The following is a 23,460-nucleotide window of genomic DNA, read 5'->3' as shown; positions in this document are numbered from 1 at the left end:
GTACAACTGGCGACTGATGTAAAGTTGATTCATGGATCCGGAGGCTTCGAAATGCGAAACTGGATCTCGAACTCCCCGGCGGTCGTTGCTGCGCTAGACTCAGAGGAAATCAAGGAGAAGAGCATGGGCATCGGAGAACCAGGCACCACCGAGAAAATTCTTGGGATGTGGTGGGACACTACTGCGGACTGTTTTACGCACAAGCTATCTACCCGTCACGATCCCGAGTTATTGTCCGGGAAGAAAAGACCGACGAAGCGTGAGGTTCTACGGACACTAATGATGGTTTTCGACCCACTCGGTTTGATCAGCCACTTTATGATGTTTCTCCGAATTCTTTTGCAAGAGATTTGGAGATCATCCATCGACTGGGACGAGCAGATCAATGATTCTCATTTCGAAAAATGGCTGACGTGGCTGCGGATCCTCCCCCAGGTGTCCGATATCAAGATACCTCGCTGTTACAGGACCAATACATCGGCCGATGATAGTAACGAAGTGGAAATGCACACATTTGTAGACGCAAGCGAGAATGGATTTGCGGCTGTTGTCTACCTACGCTTCAAAGAAGGCAACACAGTGGAATGCGCTCTAGTGGCAGCAAAAACTAGGGTTGCACCGCTGAAATTCCTGTCCATACCCCGCTCCGAACTACAAGCAGCTGTCATCGGGGTGAGGCTGGCGGACACGATTCTAGAATCCCTCACGATTAAGGTACGAAAACGCCATTTCTGGACAGACTCGAGGGATGTCATATGCTGGATTCATTCGGATCACCGACGGTACAGTCAATACGTGGGAGTGCGTATAAGCGAAATCTTAGAATCCACAAATGTGCGAGAGTGGCAATGGGTCCCAACGAAACTAAATGTGGCAGACGAGGGAACAAAGTGGAAAGGCACTCCTGACCTCAGTAACACTAGCCGTTGGTTTCGTGGGCTCGATATCCTCTGGAAACCGAAAGAAGAGTGGCCAGCCAAATTGCAACCTGTTGGCGTTACCGACACGGAACTCCGCCCGCACCTACAGTTTCATCTTAAGGGTCTCGAACCAATAATCGATACGAACAGATTTAGCCAGTGGTCTGTTCTTCTAAAGACTACAGCATATGTTTTCAGAGCCATCAGGAACTTCCAGAGGTCCACTCGGAAGACACCAAAGGCCGATGGACCACTTACACATGTCGAATTAGTCAAGGCCGAATCCTACTTGTACAAGATAGCGCAGAGAAGTGCATATGCCGAAGAGATTTCAACAACGTCTGCAAATATACCAGAGCAGTCAAGAAACAAAATTCGGAAGGGAAATCCTCTATTCGGTCTCCATCTGTTCATAGACGGAAACGGTGTCCTGAGAAATCGCGGACGAACAAACGCGTGCCAGTTCATCAATAGCAGCGCAGCTAATCCCATCGTCCTCCCTCAAAAACACAGCGTAACCAGACTTCTAATTATGGACTTTCATAAGAAGTTTCTCCATCAAAACCATGAGACTACAATAAATGAGATCAAGCAGCGCTACTACATACCCCGCTTGAAAGTCGCCTACAAATCAGTACGCAACAGCTGCCAGTTCTGCAAAAACGAACGTGCTCGCCCGCAGCCGCCACTGATGAGCGACTTGCCATCTCCACGCCTTGCGGCTTACAGCCGTCCCTTCAGCCACATGGGAGTGGACTACTTCGGTCCAATGACAGTACGTGTCGGCCGCCGAACGGAAAAACGTTGGGGTGTCTTGGTCACTTGCCTCACGATACGTGCCATTCACTTGGAGGTTGCACACTCGCTCACAGCAGACTCTTGCATTATGGCTCTACGCAGCGTAATCGCTAGGAGGGGTATTCCGATTGCCATATATAGTGACCGCGGCACGAATTTCGTGGGAGCCAACAAAGAATTAACAACAGCTCTCAATGGACTGGATCATGAGAAGATCGTGTCAGAACTTACCACACCGTTCACTACGTGGAGTTTCATCCCTCCTATGTCTCCTCATATGGGAGGTTAATCCGTACAGTCAAGCAAAATCTGAACAAACTGCTCCCGGATCGTGTGCCAACTGATGAAACGCTAAGGAGTACACTCATAGAGGTAGAATACATCGTCAACTCGAGACCTCTGACCGACATCGCCCTTGAAAATGACCAATCGCCGGTGCTAACTCCTAACCATTTCAGCATTGGAACATCCAACGGGCTACCTCCGTGGACCTGTTTCGATGATAACCCTGCCACATTGAAACAGAACTGGCGTCTGTCCCAAATCATGGCAAACCAGTTCTGGCGCCAATGGCTTCACGATTACCTCCCGACGTTGACACGGAGAGCAAAATGGTTCACAAAAGTGAAACCGATTGAGATCAACGACATCGTGGTGATCGTCGACTCGAGATTCCCCCGCAATCGCTGGCCAAAAGGCCGAGTGATTGCCACCAAGGTAGCACCAGACGGTCAAGTCAGATGGGCCACGGTACAAACTATACATGGAATATACGAGCGACCTGCCGTAAAGCTCGCCGTGTTAGACGTTGGCGTAGGAAGAAATGCCACTCAGTCAGACCTTCGAGGCATTGAAGGGGGGAGTGTTAACGACGCAACGTCTACCAGCAAGCTAATGTCTGTGTCACCCTGCATACCCCTGGTTGAAGCGACCGAGGTGAGCGTTGGCTGCACCCATGGATCGACGAAGGGATCGGCAGCCTAAAAGAAGGTCAAAACGAACATACATTGGCAGGAAGAACGTGGAGACAAAAAATTGATTACTGATAAAGTTATTACTCCTTCTTAAATTTATATTATTAACATATTTCTACCTAAATTGTTTATTCTACCTAACTAAACGGTAAGAGAATTATACAGTGAACTTAATATCTATCGAATTAAACCTAAATACACACTATTAATCACAGGAATTGCTACAAAATAAGTGATCGAAGAGCATATGTAAGATTTCAACTTACTGAACATTAGGTGAGAAATGGGAAATAGCACTTAACCTAAAGCAAAATTATTAAAAGGCTTATTTATTAAGGTTTTTACGGCTATATATATATATATATACATACAGTTAAAACGTTATATTGTTGCGCGATAGCAAGGAAAGTACTACAGTAGGTATGCATTTAATATCAGATAACCTCAAACTGATGCCTTTTATGTACTATCGCAGGAATTTTGTAATCTTCGCAAATATATTGACAGAATTAGAAACTTCGCCTTTTTATCGCCAACAGAAACCATTTGCTGATTTGGCCCCGGAACGGACATTTCGGAGCAGGTTCCCGTGGGGGCCGTGAGTGGCCATTTCATTCCAATTCCATTTTTTAAATCGACGTTATTAAAATTTACAAATCATACCCTAATATTGGAACATTATCCCGAAAAATCCATTCATCCGATTCAATTTTACAAATCGATAAGTGGACGAGTTCCTGAATCCAAAAAAATCTAAAAGTGTCCAAATCGGATAAAGGAAGCCATAGTTATGAGCATTTCAATTTGTGGGTATCCGGGTACCCACGTTGGCCTGTTAAGGGTGTTTTTTTGTTGGACACATAACGGTTAAAAGGACATTTTATCGCTTTACCTTTTAGGGTGGATGTACCAATAGTCGCATGCTTAAGGAAAACTTTTGATAAAAAAGTGTTAATGTGGGCAATGTTAATACATTAAACGAAAGCTTTCAGTCCCTACTTCATAGGAAAAATATAAAGATGGCTTAGTAACCAATTTATGTATTCAAAACCGCTTGTACCACTATAGGAACACATGTACCAATAGTGGTGCAATCGCTAATTTCGGTTCCTATTGTTGCAAATCCCATTGCTTTCTTATGGGACTTGCAACTATAGGTACACTACATCAACTATAGGTGCAAGGAAGCTCAAAATTCTTAGAAAATAATTTTTTTCAATAGTTATTTGAGCAAATGTCAAGGATAACAGTTTTATTGTCGCATAATTTTAGTGCGATGAATCGATAAAAAAATATTTGTTGATGGTTGGTATCTTAGTTAGGCGTATAACCCACTACTGCAACTATTGGTACACCTCAACTATAGGAGCACTCACCCTATTTGATTTGACTTTCGAATTTTCTCGCAATGATGCTGTCCCATGCTAATTTGGTCGATGTAATGTTCGAAGTGGGAGGTGTATGAGTTATAAGAAATGTTTCATCACACTGTTAGATGGATTAAAAGCATTTTTTTCATACTAATTGCCAGACAAAATTAAAATTTGTTATAAAGTATGATTATAAATCAAAATGTTTTCAAATAAAATCTTCCAAAATGTGATAGTTTGCGAAATATTCGGATTTTTTTTTTCAACAAATATAACTAGTTCGTGAAATTATACCCTTTTTAGAAGCTTTTAAAATAAAAATTGCCATGTTTCAAAAAAAAAATCCGCCATTTTTTAATTAAAAAACTCCTTTAATCGAAAAATTATCTCGAAAACTCAACATAGAGGTATTTTTTACATAAAATGTGCATGAAAATTTTGAAATAAATCGGTTAAGGTTGAACAGAGAATGGGTAAAAATCGCAAACCAAAAAAGCTGTTTTTCTCACACCGTGTGTTAGATCTTCATAAAAATCAATCAGCAGTACTGTAACAACATTCTACATAAGCTGATTGAATTTTACGAAGACCTAACACAAGGTGTGGAAAAAAACTGCTTTTTTCGGTTTTGGATTTTTGCCCATTCTCTGTCCAACCTTAAGTAGTTTTTGAACGGCAGTTAACACCGCAAATCGTGTTTTGTCCAGAGACGTTCTACAAAAAGCTTCGTCACCGAGTCGCTTGTCGAAATTTTTGCGTGAAAAAAATACAGAATGTTTTTGAAATGATACATTATAATGCACAAAAGTATTGATTAATTTCCTTCGCCCAAATTTGTAAAAAAATCTCAAAAAGTGTTTTTTTTTGCACTTAAAACCTTACGCCCCAATTTCTCTGGGTTTGGTGGGAAGAAGCATAATTTCATTTTTTTTAATTAACTGATTCTTTACAAAATATTTAAAAAGTCGAAGTTAACTATTACTCTGGTTCAGATTTATTTCGGCCGACTAACCCTTGGTTTCAAGGTGGCGAAGATGAGTTCACCAAATATTGCTGATTTGTTTCATAAAGCAATGAAAATGAAAAAAAAACAAATTTACTACAAATTATATTTTGCTTTATGTTACAATTGAAATGTTGTATCCCACTAAGTTGCTCAAAATGGTGTAAAAAGTTATTTTGTTGCAATTTTACCAAATAACTGCACTATTAGTGGCGGTTATCACCAGCTACACCAAGGTATGGCAGATTGTTCTAATCCAACTGACCAGGTCAACATCAAACGAGTTCTTCCGGTGCCCTGCCTACTTGGCTCTTTTTTCCTGTTTGTTGTGGAGGAGAGCAATCAGTCTTCCCATGAACATCGACAACTTTGCACCCGTGTACAAAATTTCGTGCACGCGTTCAACCTCATACATGCTTTGCCTTTGTGTACAGGTTTGCATCGAACACCGAACCCAAGCGAACGATGTGCAAACTTAGGTTTAAACACCGGGTACGTACACCGTGTGCATACACAAGAAAGGCAAGCACAAAACAGAATGCGTCAACGCTAGTGATGATGAGTGAAAGAAAGAGAAAACTAGTGCAAAGATCCGGTGTGTACGAACACCGCGTACGTACATGGGGTTCGGATGTGCAAACGAACACGTGTTTTGGTACGCATTAGCGCGTTCGAGTTTGCACACGAAATGTGGGTATAAGATGAGCACAGAACTAGAGCGAACATGGTGTTCGATGTTCATTGGGGAAGACTGAGAGCAATGCTCGTTCGACTTATCCTCCACAGCGAGAGTAGCGGGTGCTTTTGTATTCTTGGCACTTAGTCGAGGAAGTGAAATACTACACCAGATTAAACCGATAAAACCGTTCTCAAACGTGAAAAATTTACAGCTTTACTTTAACGTAGTAGGAAAAAGTGATTAAAGTGCTCTAAAATGCCGATCAATCATTTTGATTCCTATTTCTCTCAAAATCCACCACCCCCCAGGTCAGTGAAATTATAGTTTTACAGGTTCTGATTTATTAATACATCGAATGCATAATCCGAAAAATTCAAAAAAGTACATCAAAGCAGTGAAAAATGCTATTTACCTCCTAACTTCACGCTACTATAATCAAATATTTCGTGTTTATATATATGTTCAGTTCACCTAATTGTAAAGTGGCAAAAGAAGAGTTGGTTTGTTGTTGCTAAAAGAATTTTCGTGTCGATTGAAAGCTCATAACTAAGCCGCCTGGTGGTGCTGATAGCCAATATTAGTTCAACGTAATACGCCTATCTGTACAATGATAAGTGACTTTAGCCTTTACCGAAAATGGTTTTTAATACATTTCGTACTTACCGCAAGTCAGGAATTTGTTGATAAGTCTCCCGACGGTTTGCTCTGCTGAGCTCGACGTGTTATTAGGAATCTCACTGTTGGTAGCTGATAGTATGGGTTGAATGAATATTATAATACTCCAACTTCTAAAAAAATGAATTTACTATCCAAAGTTTACACCTTACAAAGCAATAAATAGTAATGTTCTTTCTTCTATCTGTCTGCTGTCAAAGAATAAACTAACCTTCTTGTTAAACTTCTACCATGCAATGCACATCTTTTCCTAAAGTTTGCTTTCACACTCCTATCCATTCCAGGATCAGTTGGACACTTCTTCCGATGCAGAGGCGCAGTCAATCAGATCAGACCTCGAAGTTAAAACAATGCAAATTCAAGTTCTACAAGAGACAATTCGCAATTTACAGACGCAACTTCTGGATAACAAATACAAAGAGATGGCGCGCCATACTAAAATCACAGAATTGGAAGAAAAGTTGAAGGAAGCCAACGTTAAACAATTATTATTGAAGACAAAAATTGCCGCCAACCAATCGAAGTTGTCTCTTTGCACAACGAATACTTCATCCACCAAAGGAGATTCCGAAGTAGACGAGCCCGACGTACTGGAGGTGGATGTAAAACCTGTACTTAGTGCTATTGCTACTACTGCTGCCACTGTTGCTAGTGATGTTGCAACTCCAGTAGTCACGCTGACGCCCATTGAAACCACTACAACACCAATGATCGATCCCAATGAGGCTAGGGTCATTACGTTAGTATCAACTTTTTTGGTGGTGCATCCTCATGGTGCTAGCATCGATTACATCTGGTCATACGTTAACCGGTATGTACCGGAGCTGAAGGTAAAACTTCTCGAAGAAATACTGCAACGATACTTGAATCTATTTCGTGAAGAAGTCAGTGGCATTGGAGCTAAAATCGAAAGAAATTGGAAATTTGTGGGCTATGAGTGCAAAGAAGAAGAAAAGTCATGAATACGCATTCACATTTTTATATTCTAGTATTTATTGGATCTCAAGCCGTGACCTAAACATAAAAGTATGTTGTTTTGTACGACTAGAGTTTTCATAAAATCGTTTTAACGTTCATCGGCATAGTTTTACTTTCCTATGAAATATCACCCGGCAAATATTGACTAAAACATAGTACGAATTCTTATAAACCTTGTAACAACATCAAAGACAAATACAACACAATCTACGGATTATCCTCTTTTTTCACAGCCAATAGTTTTTTACCCGGTTTCAGTAAGTTTACTCCCGCGTCTCGCATTCGTAGTCCTTTTAGTGTAGTTCTAAGACTCTTTCGTCCGTGTATTTTAGTCCAGAATTGATGCTGTGCTTCGTACACTAGATCCCGCTCCTCGTCTTCAATGGAGTTCTCCTTTTCCATTCGCATCTGACGGCGGATTCTCTCCCGCTCCAGTTCCTTTTCCTTTAGCTTCATTTCCTTGATTTTGGCTTCCAGTAGACGCTGTCTACGCATCTCCCGCTCCAGCATGCCAGACAGTGCAGGTTTGTCGTTTGCCGAGCTGAACGTTAGGTTGTCTGATATCTCTGTTAGATAGATGGCGCCACTTTCCGTGCCGTTAGCTATTAGTTTTCCACTTTTGTGAACCCGCAACGCCAGCAGTGGGACATCGGAAAGCTGTTGATAGACGCGATATGTAAGTATATTGATTGATGGAATAATAGTTTTTGTATGGATAGAAATGCTGATGTTATTAAAAAGGGAATCTAATAGTGGCCTAAAATTATTTTTTGTCAACTTTTGTCGTATATAAAGGGCTCAGTGCAAGAACTGCCCCACTGCAAAAAAATTTGTTCTGAGATGTAACGGAAAACAGAATTCGTTTTTACGTTTTATTTGCGTCTGCTTATTTTTCTTATTTTCTTTTTATAAGGTAAAATGGTATAATGCCAGGATAGTTTTGAACATAAATTCAATGTTATTAGTTCCATTTATAAAAAAATAAAATCAACTGGGCAGCGTAGACAAAAAAAACGAAATTGCCAATACATGAACGTAGGCCACTAATTATTATTGAGGAACATATCAACATCGTTATCTTCCGCTTCTTCTAGAAACTGTGCATAACGTATACGGTACGTATGGTAGCAGCTACTGCAGGTCATTGTGTTTTTGTGATGTATTAGGCGTTCTTCAGGATACAGAGAGCATAATGAAATTTCATTCATGTTATGTGAACGGCAAGTTTTCTTCCTATCTACATTAACCGAACTCAACTAAGCTAAACATTCTCGGTGGATTTCCAGCGATTGACTGAAATTAAGTTGTAATTCAAAATCTGGAATTAAGTTGGATTTGAAAATCTATTGGATCACGAACGAATTACCATCTTGAATATTACGGAATTCAGCAACTTCAACGCCAAATGAAAATCAGTGCTTTCCGAAGAATTAATGTTATCAGATGGCACATAGTCTAATTCCGATTGGGGCTATCCATATACCACATAGACAAATTAGGGGTGGATAGTGGTCACGAGAAAATCCACGCTTGTCCACGGAGACGGAGGAAGCTGGATTGGAAATGTCCACGGGGACCTTACATGACATTTTTGCCTTATATAAGAAATTGAAACAAATTTGTATTTGAATTTTTTATAATTTTGAAGTGCATCAAATTCTTTTTTTGCACGAGGGATGCGTTCCGTGCAAAAAAAAACCGCGTAATAAATCCGTGTGTTGCAGCAGAGCGCAATTACTAGTCGTCCTCTCGCCACTCATTTACGTTTCTGCAATTGAAATTGAACATGTGATATGAAGCAATAAAATCAGTTCAGTCTAAATCAGCCACCGCCGGCGGCGGTCACTTGATCGTATAGTTCATTGTTCCTTTCCATTTATATCACAGTCCGTCTTTGTGTTGGCAGGAAACAGGTTCTACCGCTGAGAACGAACACCGTGTTATTTAGAAAAACCGTGTAAAAAATCCGTGCTATTTCGAGAAACCGTGTAAAAAACATCCGGTTTATTTTGAGAAACCGTGCAAAAAAATCCGTGCTATTTTGAGAAACCGTGCAAAAAAATCGGTGTTATTTTGAGAAATCGTGTAAAAAATCCGTGGTATTTTGAGAAACCGTGCAAAAAAAAATCTGAAAAAATATTTGCTAACAGCTATTTGGTTATGGTATTTAACAATGAATACTGTTGGACATTTTAAATGCAGAAGTTTTTTAATTTTTCGAGGAGTTTTTTTTAGAAAAATGTAAGTTTTTTTATTCGTTAAAAGAAGTTATTGTCCGTTGAAAAGCAATAGTTAAAATGGTAAAATGTTTCAACTATTTAGAGTTTGTCAACTTTTTGTAGATTTCACTGTGCTACAGTGATTTTGAACTTTTAAAATGAACTAGTATAGCAAATGCGATACAAAATAATGTACACACGAAATATTGACAGACCCCTTCTTTGCATTTAAAATTTCCAAAACTGCACTTTGATTAAAAATTCTTCCTTGAAAAGTTGAAAAATTCGCTATTTTACACTTAGCGCAGCTAATTTTTTTTAACGACTGCAACCTATGCCTTGGTGGATATCGGTCCGTCCCGCGAGGCAAACTTTGAAAAATCGTACGAAATGGCGACTATCTGCCAATTAAATACCGATCTTCAGGAGGACGATAAAGTTTTGTGCATGTGTGTCTCAAAAAGTGTGATGTCCTCTAATTTGATCAATCAACTATTAATAAATATGATAAAAGATGCCAGCAGTATTGGCCCTTATTCGCAAATACTTTATTCACTACAACAGTGATGTACCGTTAGGAAAAATTCCATCTTCCCGGGTTTTTATTTTTGGGTTTTAACCGGGTTTTTTCCCAAATCAATTTAACCCGGACGAAATATGGGTTTTTTCGTTTTATCGAATGTATGAAGTTCATTTAATGTTTTTTAAAGAATCTTGCATTTACATTTGAGAGACCGAAAATAAAAGTCGCAAGAATAAAACATACTTTGTAGAACCCACTCCAGATAACTTAGCATGTAAAAATCGAATATAAACATGAACCATAAAAATCGGACAGAGATCCTTGAGCATGAGAATCGCTTAGAATATTCTCACCCGAAAAAGTCGGTAGGATAAACCTCCAGTATAATTCTCTCACAGAAAATTCCGTACAACGTTACATTCAAGATTAAAAGTCGGATAAAGAAAAGTCCTTTGTAAGAACCGGAATACTTTTTTACAGTTTTTATGCTGTAGGACTTAATCGAAAAACTCCTGTTCGATTTTGAAACTTGAAGTTTAAATCCAATTTTCACATACTAATATATTTATAACGGATTTTACGGAGCATTTTCTGTTCCTGCTACTTCAATTTCGGTCCATTCCATATTCCAACTTATTTCATACAATAATGGGAACAATATTCATTGTTACTCTGACTAGTGAAAATTAGAATAATCGTGTTATGCCTAAACTACTTTTATTCTGCTTGTTACTCATTTTATGGGTTGCGAAATGAGGTAGGTATTAACACAAAATTTAGAAAATACCTATGTAGTTCGGTGAAAAGTAAAAGTGAGTAATATACAGAAAGCGAGTGTCTTCTTTCGGCATCAACTACATCAGAAACAGTAGAAAAAATGTTTAGTACGTGTAGGTGGATTCACAGTAAGAAACGCAGTCGACTTAGCTCAAAACATGTTGAAAAGTTTTATCACTAATTTAACCACAATATTTGTAAAGAAATGTTGGATCACCGCTATCATTGTTATAGCGGTGATCCAATCGAAGAAAACCATTCAGAATTTTTATATACATGCAAAACTTTATGACAATAATGGTCATAAATAAAATAAAAATGTTTGGATAACAATACATTAATGTTCAATTACTAAAATATCAAAAAATTGCAAAAAACCCAATCTTCCCGCGAAAAAACCGTTAACCGGGAAAAAACCTTGGGTTTTTTCCCCAAAATTATAAAGACCCGATTATTCTCGATCTTATAACAGAATTTGAAAATCTCTGTTCTAAATAGTCGCTATTGGTAGTTGTTATGATGTACAATACATTAGGAAAATATGCTAGAGTAGTGACAATATTTTTAAGTTCCATAGATACAATCTCCTTTTATTGGATATTTCAGAGTTATTCGCATCTGCTCTCGGAGACCACCAATCCTCCAAACGACTCAATCTGCTCGAACCGAAAGCACATTTCAACCACTGAGCATTCAACTCGAACATATCGAACACTCGAACAGTCGAGTGAAACAATCAACATTCTCGCAGGTGCCAGTCCTGCACACCTTCTTGGAACCAGCTAACATACCCAAGCTCGACAGCTAGCAGAAGTCACATATATCTCCACCAGGCCCGATGAGAGGGGGAGGCAGCCAGGGCAATTGCCCTGGGGCCCGGGTCGTATTTGGGGGCCCGCATTTTTACCCGGAAGAAGGAAGAAGGAGTGAAGACACGTTTTTATCAGCCCCTTGGCGAATTTTAAGCTGATAAAATCGGGACATATATTTTTCTGTCATTTTAATAAACCGAAGCTCTTAAAATATTTGGTTCTTAGATATAGCCTCGCAACCTTTTCTGATTATTTTCTTTTAGTTCCCCTTAACGAGGTCTGACAGCGCAAAATTTAAAAAAAATGACATTTTTATTTTTGCAAAGGATTCGAATTCAACTTGGTTCATCTGTTAGAACCCATCAAACTACCAACTATCAATTTTCATATGAAGCTGATAAAATCGGATCAAAAAGCTGATAAAATCGTGGGTAGATAATATCGGGGGTAGATAAAATCGTGGGCTGAAAAAATTGGGTGCTGATAAAATCGGGTCTCCACTATAGTAATTTCTTTATAATCATTCGCTTTGTTAAATTTTTATATGATAAAAGTATAAAAAAAACCCGTTTTAATCCACCTAGTGGTGCAATTGTGCCTTTCTCATTTATCCAAACTACGATTCCATGGCTGGTTATGTTTAATATAATGGTGGAACTGTCTATTAGATATTCAGTGCGATTTACACATACGTACAATGAATCGACCACTACGAACTTGAGTTGCTATGTGTCGACGCTGAAACACTTGAAACCAGCGGCGGATCCAGGACGAGGGTTCGGGAGTTTGGACCCCGCCAAAAAATCTCAACTTGTTAAGAAATTTTAAATTGTTCTCAACTCAAAATCATTTCAAACCAAATTTTTCACTGGTTTTTCAGACCCACTAGGAAAGTTTATTCTAGAGGAATTAGAAAATTCTATTCGCGTGGTGGGGTACTTGCTGAGGGAAGGGCGGTTTAGGGAAGGGTGGTGAGTGATGTGGGGGGTGCCCCCACCGTATCCCCCTAACTACGACCCTGTTAAAATATAGAAAACCTGCAAGTCAAAAAAAAAAATGGCCCTCCGAATGGTATATGACAGACGGCCCCTGGGCCGGGATTAGGTTGACGATGTTCAGAGTGATTGCATAACCTTTCTATAGGAGAAAGGCAAAAATGCAAACTTTATTTGATAGTTGACATTTTATAAAACAAACGTTTTTGAAGGAATTGCCTACTTTGTGTACAAGTTAAAAAACGAGTTTTATTGCTTGAATTGACGGAATACACTACAAAATATTGAGAAGCTATTTCAAAGTATTTTCGAAGAAAGCAATAGAGCGTCAAACAAAAATGCGAGCGTGCGGACAAATGCATCCGCCCTCTTCTACGTTCGCTTCTTTGCTGGTGGTGCCGGTTGTTGGCTTAGAGACACTGGTCGTGATTGTTTTTGAGTGAATATTTGTCCGTGTCAGATCCATAGATATTGGTTTTGTAGCCGTTTGTGGTTTGGCATAAGATAACTGTGTGCTGTTTGCGGTTATAATAGGTGGGCTGTTCTTAGCTGGTTTTGCACAAAGTTTTCCACTTTGTGACACTGCACCTTTTTGTATAGGAATCTACCATGGTTGCATAACCAGTATTGTCTGATGAAACGTCCCATTTTCGGTTGATCCGCATAAAATGGTTACGTATGAAAAAGTTGGATTTTATCGTGCATCTATAGCGGAACGATTTTTAGTTTCTACTCTAGGCGAGATGAGAAGGTAGACTGACCTTAATTAACCGCTGATTAAAATGGATAATTGTTATACTTTTATAGCACGTTCAAGGAATTTTCTTCTAACAGTGCAATGTGTTGAGAAAAAACGGTGATTTTGGGCCTCGCCCAAGTAACCACGAAGCATTATGTAATGGCTTTAGATATGTTCTAAATTTTCATACAAAACATATGCTTTACGGCTTCATAGTTCTATAGAGATCATTAAAGCACACTTAGTGTGCCAGAATAGAGCTAGTTCAGAAGCACCTTAATGGCTGTCAATGTTAATATAGAGCCATATAAAAATAACTTTTCCTCCTTTATCGATACAGCAAAAGAAAAAATAAACTTTCGATAACACACTCACCCTTCCGCTCTTCTTTCGTTTGATGTGCGGCTATTTAAATTGACGATTTAGTGCCTATAGAAATGGGCTTCAATCCCCAGTCGAAATGTGGTACACGCGTTTGATCACTGGTCTGTGCGAAGATTTGCTTGTATATTTGGTTTATTCCAAACTCTACCTAGACGTTTAGTTGAATTTTTTTCGAAGAATCGTGCAGAATTTGCATTTTGATTTTACGTTATTTACGTATCTTTTTACAGACACAAAATGAGAGTGAACGAAGATTTTGATAAAATAGTGCAGTGACGCCAATCGTAGTGCAATTCTAAATGTCTAAAAGGAAGCTGTCGAAATTCACCTGTCTGGCACGCTATCTGTGGATGTGGCAATATGAGTCAACCAAAGACTAATAGAAACTACGGACTCATGAGTTTCTCATGGCTGAAGAGGTACTAACTCATACTGAACTAGAGGGCTTATGTTGTAAAGGGCCCGGCAGTAATACATGCCTTGGGGCCCGACGCGACTGTCGACGGCCCTGGTCTCCACCCAAGCGAAGTGATCAATTCACTTGTAGGTAGGACCACTCATCCACAAACCAGTCATGAACACATCCGTACCAACGAGAATGGATCATGCCAGACGAAGGCCACAGGTCCAGCACCAACTTGTCCCATCTCAGTAAAAATAGACTTGTGCCTGTCCCTAACTCTTTGAAAGCTCTATTTAATCAGAGATCACAAATTGGTTGATAAAAAGAAACATCAGTCGTTATCTCCTTAGACCAAACAATACGTATTGCGTATCCCTGCATATTAAAATCTTCGCTATCAGTTTCTAGCTTATCAAACTGAACAAGCAAAATTAATATACTTTGTGCAGTGGCACTACCCGGGGGAACTTGGCCATATACCAATTGCTCCATTGCCAATGCGATGTGATATATGAACCGGAATATTATTTGATGATATCTTAAAAGCATACAATCCTATAAAAACCATTGCCCAACATTATTGATTTTCAACTACCATAACTTGAGTTTTGATTACCAACTCTTTTCCTAAAATTCAAAAATATACGATTTTTACACATTGGCAGATCATCCCCATTTGCATTGCAAATATCCAATGCCATTTATTTTCAGCTGCCGTTACTAAATGCCCATTAAAAAAAATATTTTTTTGCACGGTTTTTCGAAAAAACACGGATTTTTTCTGCATGGTTTCTCAAAATAATACGGATTTTTTTTTTTGCACGGTTTCTCGAAATAACACGAATTTTTTTTACATGGTTTCTCGAAATAGCACGGATTTTTTTTGCACGGTTTTTTTTTCACGGGATGATCAAATCATTAAACTGGTATATCGCAATAGGTATTTTATACATAAAAATCGTGTTATTTTGCAAAAAGTTCGTGCAAAAACAGAATCCGGTTTAGTCAATAGCATAGTGTGTGTATGTGCAGGCCTTGATTTAAATTGAATACATTTGAGAATTTAAATATTTTTGAATTTGAAAGCTTGTTAAAATTGCGCGCCAACTCAATCATCTGTCAATCTAATAGCTTACAATGTCGCTTAGAAATGAGACATTTCCATGGAAATTTCTCAAAGAGATTGTATGATATTCTGTGCTTAAGATTCCGGCAGTCGCGCTAGTGTACTGAGTGCACGCTGCTCTGAAAATCTAGCGAAATCGTCTTAGGGCACCAGCGACTGCTCGTACAGTGGGCCATAAACACGACTTCCGGAGGGTTAAAGTCAACACACTGGACAATTTTGTCCCAGAATTGAAAATCCATTTCTATTTTGGTTCCACTGCCGGTACCCGCATAACCGACCCATATGCAAAATCATCATGTCGAGAAAAGGCACGCATAAGATTTTTGTTTTATTTTGTTAATTTTACGTGTTTACAATTACAAAACCCTACACTGCTGCTCAGATTACTGCACTACACAACAAATATATCTTTGCAAATCGAATTAATAGTATGACGTACGTAATAAGTCAAAAAAAGTAATTTTCATGTGGTGGGACTCTTATGCGAGTATTTTTTTTTCAGTGCATGAAAAAGTACCTGCATCCCGAGCAAACGAAAAGCCCATAATACCCCCATGCTCATGGGGTTTGACACGGGTGTTTGAAATGGGATCAACCCATGAAAACACCATCACAATGGTCCGGTAGATCCCATATAAAATACCATATATTGGTGTATTTATGGGTTATTGAGACCATTTTATGGTGTCTTGATGGTTGTGAACTTTGGCACGGACCATGTTTAAGGCCTTTTCAAGGGGCTATGTGGTGTTTCAGCCCATGAGTATTTGCTCGGGATACTGGTCCCATTGCTCGCTCTCAAATGTTTTGTTTACCTTGCGGGTTGGTGGCATATTTTCAGTTTTTGGGTTACTTTTGTTAGGAATGGTGTAAATATATCTGCTCTTGATTTAATAAAAGTGTATTGTAGTAATTTTCATTTGTTTATTTGATAGTACAATAAAAATGAGACCTAACCCTGAGGTTAACTCAAAATTGATTAAAAGACATATGGGACTGTTATGCGAGTACTGGCAGTCCACCACCCAAATAAAATTCAGGAGTCACGTGGATATCGCGGGTAAGGAGGCAGGGGTACAGGAATTGTCCACGCTTGTACTCGGAGGGGGTCAAAAATGAAGATTTTTTGGTTTACATGGTATATGAACGGCCCCATTCTGAAAATCCTTCGACCGGAGATTGGGACGAATCCGACATTAATCTATCTATCTATATAAAAGTCAATATTTGTATGTATATGATTTATAGACTCCCAAACGGCTTAGCCGATTGCCGCCAAAATTTATACATAGTAGACATTTGTTATGGAGCGTGTTTGTGTCACGGTGTTCCTAAAACCGTTATTAACAAAAAAATGACCATAAATTTGTCATACGGCATTCGAAAGATACAGTATCCAAGCTTCTTCTCAGTGAATTTCAAAATGATCCATCGAGGGATTCGAGAGAAATTGCAATTTGAAGTTTTATGACACGTTTGGTAAGGCTACCAGCAAACACCCACGGGTTTGGTCCTATCTCTACAAACAAAACAAATTTTTTGTCCACTTATTTAGTACATGGCATTCGAAAGATATAGTAATGAAGTATATCCCCTGCAAATTTGAAAATATTTCATTGACGGAATCGAAATAGGCAGCTATTTTTAAAACAAAAATATTTACTAAATAATGATAATACATATAGTTGAGATCAACTATATCGCCTATTTATTGATGTAGATGACTCTGTTTCAAATTCTTCTTAATGTAAATTAACGATGAAACGTCTACTTGTTCAATAATGATAAAATAATTAGAATCGGTCAACAAACCATTGAAATATGGCCTTTTGAAGTAAACATTGCGACTTGTATCCATTTTTTAATTTACACATTATATTTAACATTTGGTAGACAACCCTATTTTCATATTTTTTCAGTGTACCATATAAATAACACCTTTTGTACATTATATTTATGTAATTAAATGGTCAGGTTTTCCTTTAAAAACCGCGGCACGTATAAACGATCTAAATAGTCAATGGACAAACATGGATTCACGCTTGAAGTCTGGTATAAAACCCATCTATGACCGCATACCACATCCAAACCGTTATAAATTTCGATTCCGTCAATGAAATATTTTCAAACTTGCAGGAGATATACTTGATTACTATATCTTTCGACTGCCATGTACTAAATAAGTAGACAAAAAAAATTTGTTTGTAGAGATAGGACCAAACCCGTGGGTGTTTGCTGGTAGCCTTATGAAACGTGTCATAAAACTTCAAATTGCAATTTCTCTCGAATCCCTCGATGGATCATTTTGAAATTCACTGAGAAGATGCTTGGATACTCTAGCTTTCGAATGCCGTATGGCAAATTTATGGTCATTTTTTTTGTTAATAACGGTTTTAGGAACACCGTGGTGTGCTATTGGTTGGGGATTATCTGCCCGTCAGATGGCGCTTCGGAACAACTAGTGTTTTCCTCCTATTTCGTTAAAAGTCGCAGCAACGCGCGATGGGAATTAGCTAGTCTATATATAAAAGTGAGAGTTTGTATGAATATGATTTATAGACTCTCAAACGGCTTAACCGATTTCCGTAAAAAAATATACATAGTAGGCATTTGTTATGGAGCGTGTTTGTGTGCTATTGATTGGGGATTATCTGCCCGCCAGGTGGCGCTTCGAATAAATTGTGTTTTTCTCCTTTTTCGCTGAAAGTTGTAGCAACGCGCGGACGGTATTAGCTAGTCCAATATAAAAATACATGCACCGAATAGAGAACGTTATATCTGTAAAGTTTGACATGATGTAAAAGCAACTCGTTTTAAGTGTTCTATATGTAAAAGCCGCTATGTAATAAAAATGTTTGGCGTAGTTGGTAAGTCGATTGCATTGTACGCAGCTCACCTGGTTCCCAACCCCGCACATAGGGTTGGAGATTTTTCCAAAAAAGATTTCTCTAACCCGAAAAGAGGTGAATGACCCTAAGGTTAAAACCTCTATAACCTAATAAAAAATACTTTTGATCATCCGCATTTAGATTTTTCTCGAAATATATAGCCAGATTTAGTTTCTCACTTAAGTTATGCGAAGAATTGGGGCAAAACGGATTCACATGTTCCATGCGATTATTATAGACGAATTTCGTGCTAAATCGTATTCAGAGTTGGCTGCGCCCTCTCTGATTTTAATGACACTTTCTGTACATGAAGACTTTGTCACAAAAAGCCACTTTGCATACTTTGTTTTTCCAGAAATGATCTAGACTGTCTTTTGAAAAGGAGCAAACTTCTTTTCCAATTTTTTTTCAAAGGGCTATAGTCTAAAAATGACAACTCCTACAAAAAAATGTTGTTGGATTGATTTTCACAAAATTAGTAAAATTGTTCAACAAAAATATTGAAAAAATTCTTTATCGACCCCTACACTGAAAAAATCGATTTAAAAATTCAAAGTCGATTTACAAAAAAAAACATCTTTTATTTGGATAGAATTTTGTTCCAAGATAAGTAATTATGTCCCCTACCTACCGTCAAAAATTCAAGTTGGGCACTTTTAAGGAAAAAATGTTATTTGAAAAAAACTTCCTTCCTTCAGTGTATTTTTATCGAAAACTAAACCAATGATAATCATTATCATCTCAGAATCCAATAAAACTCAGTTTGTGAGAAGATATTGTCTAATTTAGCATCTAAGTATATTTTTATTTATCAAGAATCCCATTGAAAAAAGTTTATGTCATTACCAATTATTCCATTATTACTTCTTTATTTTCTTGTTTAATTCTGAGGAAGGACCAGGGAAAGAAATAACCACCAGACATTATGAATTGAATTCTACATAATTATTTATTTATTTTTATATACACATTTGTTTTAAAATTATCTTCATGCATGCTATTTTGTATTATTTCTATACAAGGAAACTATTTTTGGTTCATCTTCTGAGCTAGAATACCTTTTCGCCTCTACTTTGCCATCAGGAATAGACACAAAACTGTGGAATTTGTGAGTTCCAGGTACTGTTTTGGCGTTATTATACAGTTCTTTAAGTTATTGACATTTTGTTATAGTGTTCAGTGGATATGTGGCAGAAATTTAATTTTGTGATATTTTTATCAGTTTGTTCAACTGCCCAGTTATATAACTCTCGGGGAATTGTTATAGTATTTCCATAGTCGCAAGCAAGGTTGGCTCTATTTGTTATTCGCTTGAGTGTGCCACCAATAGCATCACAGGACCCTTTTCCAAGGGATGTTGCAAAAATGCCATTCTGCGCTTAATTCATACAACTATCACGCAACTAGCAGTTGGGAAATTGGATTCTGAGATGATTATGACTTTCAATGGTTTATTTGACGATAAAAATACACTGAAAAAAATTCCAAACAAGGGAAAGTTTTTTTTTAACTTTTTTCTTTGATAGTGCCCAATTGGAATTTTGACGGTAGGTAGGAAACGTAATTACCTATCTTGGAACAAAATTTTATCGTAATCAAAGATGGGTTATTTTGTAAACTGCCTTTAAATTTTTAAAATCGTTTTTTTTTTTTAGTGTAGTAGTCGATGAAGAATTTTTTCAAAAATTTGACTAGTTTTGTAAAAATCGATCCTACAACATTTTTTGTAGGATTTGACATTTTTAGACTATACTACCCATGATCGCATATTTGTCCCGTTTTCTTTGGGATTTCCTATCTTTATGGGATTGAAAAAAAATGATAAAAAAGTTTGGCCCTTTTCAAAAGACAGTCTAGATCATTTTTGGAAAAACAAAGTATGTAAAGTGGTTTTTTGTGACAAAGTTCTCATGTACAGAAAGTTTCATTTAAATCTGAGAGGGTGCTATCAACATTTGTTTAAGTTGGCGCGAAATTCGTCTATCTTCAATTGATTCCCTGGACTATTTAGTATAAAAACGCACCTCTCTACCAGCCGCATCAAGCCTGCTTCCAAGATTTTGAGTTAAGTTTAACTATAAACCCGAAATTTGGAAAGAATTTTAGCACAAGAAACTTCTTTCGAGCAGTCGTATCAAGGTTACTTCCAAGATGTTTAGTCAAGTTCAATGAAAAAACCGAGATATGAAAAGAATTGGGGTTAAACGGGTACACACGTTTCGTGCGGTCATTCTAACATTTTCACATAAGAAGCACTCATGTTGGATAAAAGCACTTAGCCCTCTATCGTGTGACGTAGACAATGATTTCCTGGCGCACCGAAATTTGTTTTACAACAAATTTATTGTATTTCAGTTAGACCCGTTGTCGTGTTTGTTACTTATATTTATTGAACAAAGACAAAATATTCCGAATTGTATATATTATTGTTGTGAGAGAACATTATTTCCGGCTGGTGTGTGAGGAACATATTACAAAGCAGTGATGGAATAATTAAAACCCGGCTAGTTTAATGAAGATATAATTGATTATCGTGTTCTGAACATTTACGAAGCTAAACAGCATTTGTCGCGCATGCAGCAAATTTATAGCTTCTTGTACGATACCTAAACTAGCAACTAGTTGAGGACTTAGACTTCCCACTGTACCAACTCGTTTGTCACGTTTGAACGACATTGAAGAAAGAATAATATCTTCTTGTGTGCCGTTCATGCAAAACCGTAACATGTCCATGTGTGCTTCCATCCCCCGACTTGGTATAAAAGGAAGTGTTGTGCACATACAATTCGATATAAATGGAATGATTACGTCCATTCCACGAAATTTCGACATCTTGAACAGTACCGGCAGACTTCAAAAGGAGATTAAGTTTGATTTTTGGGTTTCAAAATCATCTCATCTCGTCAGCAACTAGTACCAACCGGGTGTCTAGTTAAACGATGCATCAAAACTAGTACCCAAATTATCACTAGTTAGACACAAAAAAAAACAAACAGTTCACACGACACATGTGAACGCCTAAAATAACTGGTTTGTCCTGAGTGATGTCCCGGGAAGCAAATACAGAAGCTCTGGTTTGATAACGAGAGAGCGAAAACGAACTCTTATCTTTTGGTTAGGGAATCAAACGCATGGCATTATACAACATTCTTGATTTTTGTGTTTCGAACTCATCTCGTCAACAACTAACACAAACTTGGTGTCTAGTTAGACAATGTATCTAAACTAGTACCCAAATTAGCACTAGTTGTGGAGGTTAGATAATTCCTCTAGTTATTAAGGAGGGTTCATGCACCCAGAGTATACAGTTGTAGCGCTTGATTTTTTAACAAACAAACCGAAGAAAGGCAATATCAGGCAGGATCCAATTTTTTTTGCTTCACTAGAAAACGAATCACTTTAACTTTGAGAAGAGCTCAACAGCAAAATTTGGAGATGGTGAGTCAACGATCACCTTCATGACGGGGAGGACAAATGTCTACTTTTCGATTATAATGAACTGACCGCTAACAATGCAATGCTCGTGTTAGCACCAGGTCAAAATCAGTAATCCGTTTCTGTACACAGTAATCCGTTTCTGTACATTGGGGATATCTAAGCCTTCCCAATATATTCGCAGGTCAAGTAAGGAACATTTCTAATAGAAATATCACGCTTTCGGATATTATAAAGTAGAAAAATACATACATGGTGTTTGGTTCATGACTAAGAATTTCTCGATGTATGTGCAGAACGGTGAAATATGATAGTCTATCACCCCTCGAAAGGTTCTTAACCATGAATCAAACACTCTGTATTTTGCTTCAAAAACAATTTCTCTTTTATTATATTTAACAAAAATCAAACTAGAACGCAATATTATTAATTATATTCAAACTTCAATCAAAAAGAGAGAAATTGATAAAGGTGCACCGGTTCTAGAGGCTCTTAATTCAAACTTTTCTGCTGATTTAAGACTGCATAATGAGGGCTTGACTTTCATAAGTCATATAAGATGTTCAGCAATTTTTTTTGTTGGAGTCGAACGACTGCGACTAGTATTTAGATCTATTGTGGTAATGCACCAAGATAATGGCAATGATTAGACAAGTTAGCAAACCAACGATTTTTCTGTGTCTGCCGTCGAACACTCTTGACCAGAGCTGATGCAAGGTTTAGTATTTGAATCGTCAGGGACGACTGCAGCTATGGATCTATCAGCTGACCACAAACATCGGCCTTTTAAAGATAATCCAGTATTTACAGCAAGATATCATGATAATAAAATAATAAAGGTTATTACTCATTAAACGGGTTTTTTCGCCCATTTCACGTGACAGATCACTTTCGGCGAAGAGAATTTCAACAGAAAGGATCTCCTCGTGATAAGATCCTTTTATTCATGATTGGAGGTACACAAATAGACCCAGAATATGCATGCGAGTTTTACAAAAGTGATTGAATTTGTAGAGAGCACCAGCGAATATAATGAGTAAAATACATTCTGCCAATATTTACGTCATAAACACACAGATACTTGCAGTAGAGGTAGAAAGAATAAGAATAAGAATCGTGCAAGTTCAATTTACCGAAATTTGTTATGCACAAGACAATGATTCTCGAACCATTGACATTTGATCAAAAAACAATTGGTGTTAGAGAAAAATTGCGAAAAATCAAAGATCTCATGGAAGTGTTCTACAAAAGTAAGAATCGTATGCATAAGGACTTCGAAGATATTTTGATTGAATTGGGCATGTCAGTAGAAGATTATAATACTGATATCAGATGCTCGGTAACGAAGTTAACATTATTTTATAAAAGGGACCATCCATAAATGATGTAGCACTATAGGGGGGAGGGGGAGTTTTGTATTTTGTGATGATGTGTGACGATAGGGGGGTAGTGGGTCATATCATGCTACGTAGCTTTTATGCAGGGGAATAACTAACATCGTTTTTCATTTTTTTTAAAAAAAATTCGGGGCAAGGCGGGGAAGAGTTACCGTCAAGCTACGTAATTACCAGAGGGGGTATTTTGAGGTTTGTGACGAAATTCTACGATGGGGGAGGGGGTGTTAAAAATCATTCAAAAAATGCTACGTCATTTATGGATGATCCCAAAGAAGATGCTGAACATTAACACATATAATGTTACGTTACACAATCTAATGGAGTAAAATCAGGATGCTCAATATATTATAGAGGAATACTCT

The 23,460-nt window shown here is 37.9% G+C and overlaps 2 protein-coding genes across 2 annotated transcripts in view; one reads left to right on the top strand and one right to left on the bottom strand.

Annotated features, from left to right (window-relative positions):
* The window catches only part of LOC131694165 (ecto-NOX disulfide-thiol exchanger 2), a 34,575-nt gene extending 27,080 nt beyond the window's left edge, over nucleotides 1-7,495 (top strand). Inside the window, exon 5 of the mRNA XM_058982643.1 lies at nucleotides 6,704-7,495. Coding sequence (XP_058838626.1) covers nucleotides 6,704-7,381 — 678 coding nt within the window. The 3' untranslated portion in view covers nucleotides 7,382-7,495. The remainder of the gene's footprint in view (nucleotides 1-6,703) is intronic.
* Nucleotides 7,389-23,460, bottom strand: part of LOC131694166 (dynein intermediate chain 3, ciliary-like) — a 32,830-nt gene continuing 16,758 nt past the window's right edge. Inside the window, exon 4 of the mRNA XM_058982644.1 lies at nucleotides 7,389-8,054. Coding sequence (XP_058838627.1) covers nucleotides 7,605-8,054 — 450 coding nt within the window. The 3' untranslated portion in view covers nucleotides 7,389-7,604. The remainder of the gene's footprint in view (nucleotides 8,055-23,460) is intronic.

This window comes from Topomyia yanbarensis, chromosome 3 (assembly GCF_030247195.1).
Source record: "Topomyia yanbarensis strain Yona2022 chromosome 3, ASM3024719v1, whole genome shotgun sequence".
Lineage (NCBI taxonomy): Eukaryota > Metazoa > Arthropoda > Insecta > Diptera > Culicidae > Topomyia > Topomyia yanbarensis.
Note: the sequence above shows the minus strand (reverse complement) of the source record. Positions and strands in the feature narration are given on the sequence as shown.